Source organism: Bos indicus x Bos taurus, chromosome 19, assembly GCF_003369695.1.
Source record: "Bos indicus x Bos taurus breed Angus x Brahman F1 hybrid chromosome 19, Bos_hybrid_MaternalHap_v2.0, whole genome shotgun sequence".
Lineage (NCBI taxonomy): Eukaryota > Metazoa > Chordata > Mammalia > Artiodactyla > Bovidae > Bos > Bos indicus x Bos taurus.
In genome coordinates, this window is record NC_040094.1 from 42,264,226 (window position 1) to 42,267,746 (window position 3,521).

The 3,521-nt window shown below is 39.5% G+C and overlaps 1 protein-coding gene across 1 annotated transcript; it reads right to left on the bottom strand.

Moving 5' to 3' along the window:
• Positions 1 to 2,573: 2,573 nt before the first annotated feature.
• Positions 2,574 to 3,274, bottom strand: LOC113878600 (keratin-associated protein 3-3-like). The gene has a single exon (XM_027519850.1). It carries the CDS (start codon positions 3,238 to 3,240, stop codon positions 2,944 to 2,946), a length of 297 nt encoding a protein of 98 aa, XP_027375651.1. The 5' UTR covers positions 3,241 to 3,274; the 3' UTR covers positions 2,574 to 2,943.
• Positions 3,275 to 3,521: the final 247 nt, after the last annotated feature.

Below are 3,521 nucleotides of genomic sequence, written 5' to 3' on the forward strand. Positions count from 1 at the left end.
TAACTGTATAGAAATTAGACATCCTTTTACTCTTTGATACCCTCTTTGTAATGTGGGTTTCCCCCTCATTTAAAAAAATATATTCTATTGATCTTTGTTAATTCAGCAGTTTGAACATGATATACCTAGATGGTGTATGTGTGTGTGTTTGTTTAGGTTGTATTTATCCTGCTTGAGATTCTTGAATTTGTGAGTTACTGAAATACATCACTAAATTTGGAAAATTTTCAGCTTCCCCTCCCCCAGTTTTTCTGCCGCATTTTCACTTGCCTATCATTCTGGAATTCCGATTTCATGCATATTGGACTACTTGACACTGGCCCAGAAGATTTAGTTGGCGTTTTCTATTCTGGTATTAATGGCAACTGTTGACTTTTTTTTTATTACAGTCTTTAGTTCTAGAATTTTCATTTGCTTCCCTCTTAATTTAAATAAATTTAATTTATTATTAATTTATCATATAGAATTAAAAATTTTTACTTTTTCTGGTGAGATTCCTCATCTTGTCCATTCTTTTCCTTTTACCTTTTGTCCATCATTCCCTTTAAATCCGTGAAAATATTGATAATACCTGCTTTAAGATATTGTCTGCTAATTCTAACATCTATATATCTATGGATCTATTTCTATTGGCAGCTTTTTCTCTTGTTTATAGGTGAGATTTTCTTGCTTCTTCATGTGTCTGGAAATTTTAAATTATATGCTATCCATTTTAGAGAATACATTTTAGGAAATTTCAATTATGTTGCAGAGTTTTGAGTGTCGGGCTTTGTTCTGACAAGACGTCAAATCTCTGGAAGATCCCCTTGCTCCTCTCAGGTTAGGTTTTAGAATTTTCCAGGGCAGGTATAATTTCATGTGTTCTCTTCCCAAAGTTGTGATCCTTACTCTTTTGGTGTGTTCTTCTGGAATATCAGTAGAATCCCCAAGGTACACAAAGAGCTTTGGCCCCTCTAGATAGGCTGGGAATTCAAAGTCCATTAGTACTGAATGACTTCTGGTATTTCCAGTCAGCTCTTTATCGCTCAAAAGCCATTCTATGGCAACCTCATAGAATTTCATTCAGTGCGCGTGCAAAACAGCTTTCTCTTGACTATCATCTTTTACACAGACTTCCTCACCTTCCCTCATATATGTGCTTCCTTCTAGAACACAATCACAAATTCCAGTTGCCTAAACTTCATTTGTTCCCCTGGTGGCTCAGACGATAAAGAATCCACCTGCAGTGCAGGAGACCTGGGTTCGATCCCTGAGTTGGGAAGATCCCCTGGAGGAAGGAATGGCAACCCACTCTAGTATTCTTGCCTGGAGAATCCCCATGGACAGAGGAGCCTGGTGGGAAGTCCATGGGGTCACAAAGAGTTGGACATAACTGAGCGACTAAGCACAGCACGGCACAAACTTCATTTAGATATGTCACTTGCGTTTTGACATTTCTAGAGCAGAACACAGCATTCCTTTTTAAATTGGTGACCTTACACTGCTGCCTAGTATCTCTCGACATCTTTTCCATATTCATTTGATCTCCAGCTTCGGTCAATTTGTCTTTGACTGTGTGTTTTCTCCTTTTTATCACTTAAATCTTAATTTCTTAATTGTTCTCCATTTTTCCATACCACAGCACTTCTCTAATGCACATTTTTGACTCACCTTTTTTAAATTGAAGTATAGTTAGTTTACAATGTGGTGTTAATTTCAAGTTTATAGCAGTTATACATACGTATATGTGTGTGTGCTAAGTTGCTTCAGTTGTGTTCCTCTCTTTGTGACCCCAGGGACCGTAGCCTGTCAGGCTACATGAGATTCTCCAGGCAAGAACACTGAAGTAGATTGCCATGCCCTTCTCCAGGGGATCTTTCTGACCCAAGAATTGAACCTGTGTCTCTTATGTCTCCTGCATTAGCAGGCAGGTTCTTTACCACTAGCACCACCTGGGAAGGCCCTGCATATAAATACATTCTTTTTCAAATTCTCTTCCATTATACCTTATTACAAGATTTTGAGTATAGATCCCTGTGCTATACAGTATAATTCATATATTTTTATTATAATAGAATGCTAGCATTCAATAAATAATTGTTAATTGTATGAGGGAGTGAGTGGATATTGTATATATATCTGCCTTATTTTCCAGACAGTCAGTTCATTTTTAGCAGAGATGGTAAAATAGGGTACATAATAGGTACTTAGTATGTTTATTGAATGAATAATATTGCTGTATATTTTTTGCACAAATAGATCTGGCATCTAGATTAGTTGATATATTAGGTCATATTTGGTCCTTGGATCATATTTGGTCTTTGGATCATATTTGGTGTTTCCCAATCTACCTTCAACCATTTTGAAGGAAGGACAAGTTAGGGAAATTATGCTGATATCCTGGACCATTTTATATGCAACGCCGTTTAGTTTTCTTAAAACAACAAGAACAACAAAAGCAAGAAGTATTTGTCTGTACTGCCACCCTTTTCAGTTTTGCAGATGTTCGGAGTTTCTTAAAATGCTGACCTTTGGAGTTAAGAAATACATTTGATGCGTTAATAAAAATAAATGGAAGTAATTATAGACATTTGTGTTATGCCAGAGATGTAAACTTTATTAGAATAATCATGAAGAAGCGCCTCAATTTCCAGAAAGATACCATTCAAGACTGGAAACAGAATTCCCAAAGCACCAAAGAAAGATAGAATTTAACATGAAGGAACTGAACAATGTTGGGAAGCCTATAGGCATCTACCTATTCCAGCTGTCCTTGTTCACTGACGTCTACTACACAGCCATCGAAAGTCTCTTGGTTTCTTTTTTGTGAGGGTTGTCTGTGATAATGCCATCCTTGTTCCAACTTCGAAAGCGGAGCCACAGTTAGTTGCAGGTACTGAGACAGGTGAGCACTAAAGCTTCTGGGTTGACTCTGTGTCAGGCACTGGGTGAGGCAGCCATCGGTCAGCAGCAGCTTGGGATGCAGGGCTCACAGCTGGTCTGAGTGTAGGTTGTGAGGTTGATGGTTTCCAGGCCTGGGGTGGGCTGGGAAGAGTTGAGCAGGAAGCAGGTGGGCACACAGGGCTGAGGAATGTGGCAAGGTGGGGGGCAGTTGTCACAGCAGGTTGGCTCCAGTAACCAGACTGTGTGTGGGCAGGTGCTGGGCAGGCAGACTCCACATCTGCAGAATTTGTCAGAGGAGCAGATGGTGGTTGCGGGGCTGGTACGGGCGCTGCAGCAGAGGGGAGCACAGCAAGCCATGGTGTTGGGAAGCTGTGTTTTTTATTGATTTGGTTTAAAGAAGATGAGTCTCCTGAAGTGCGAATGTCTCTTTTTTGCTCTGGGGCTCTTATATACCCTCTCCAGTGGGTGTTGGTCCAACCGGAAGGCTTCTTTCCTGATTCTTGTTTATGTTAGTGTACCCATTATCCTTTGACTGGTTTGACATTTAGATGCTTGTAAATTTATTTTCCTAATTAGCTTTTGTTTGAGTTCACTGCTAAATTTGAACAGATTACTCTTGCCATTTGTCACTGGGACAC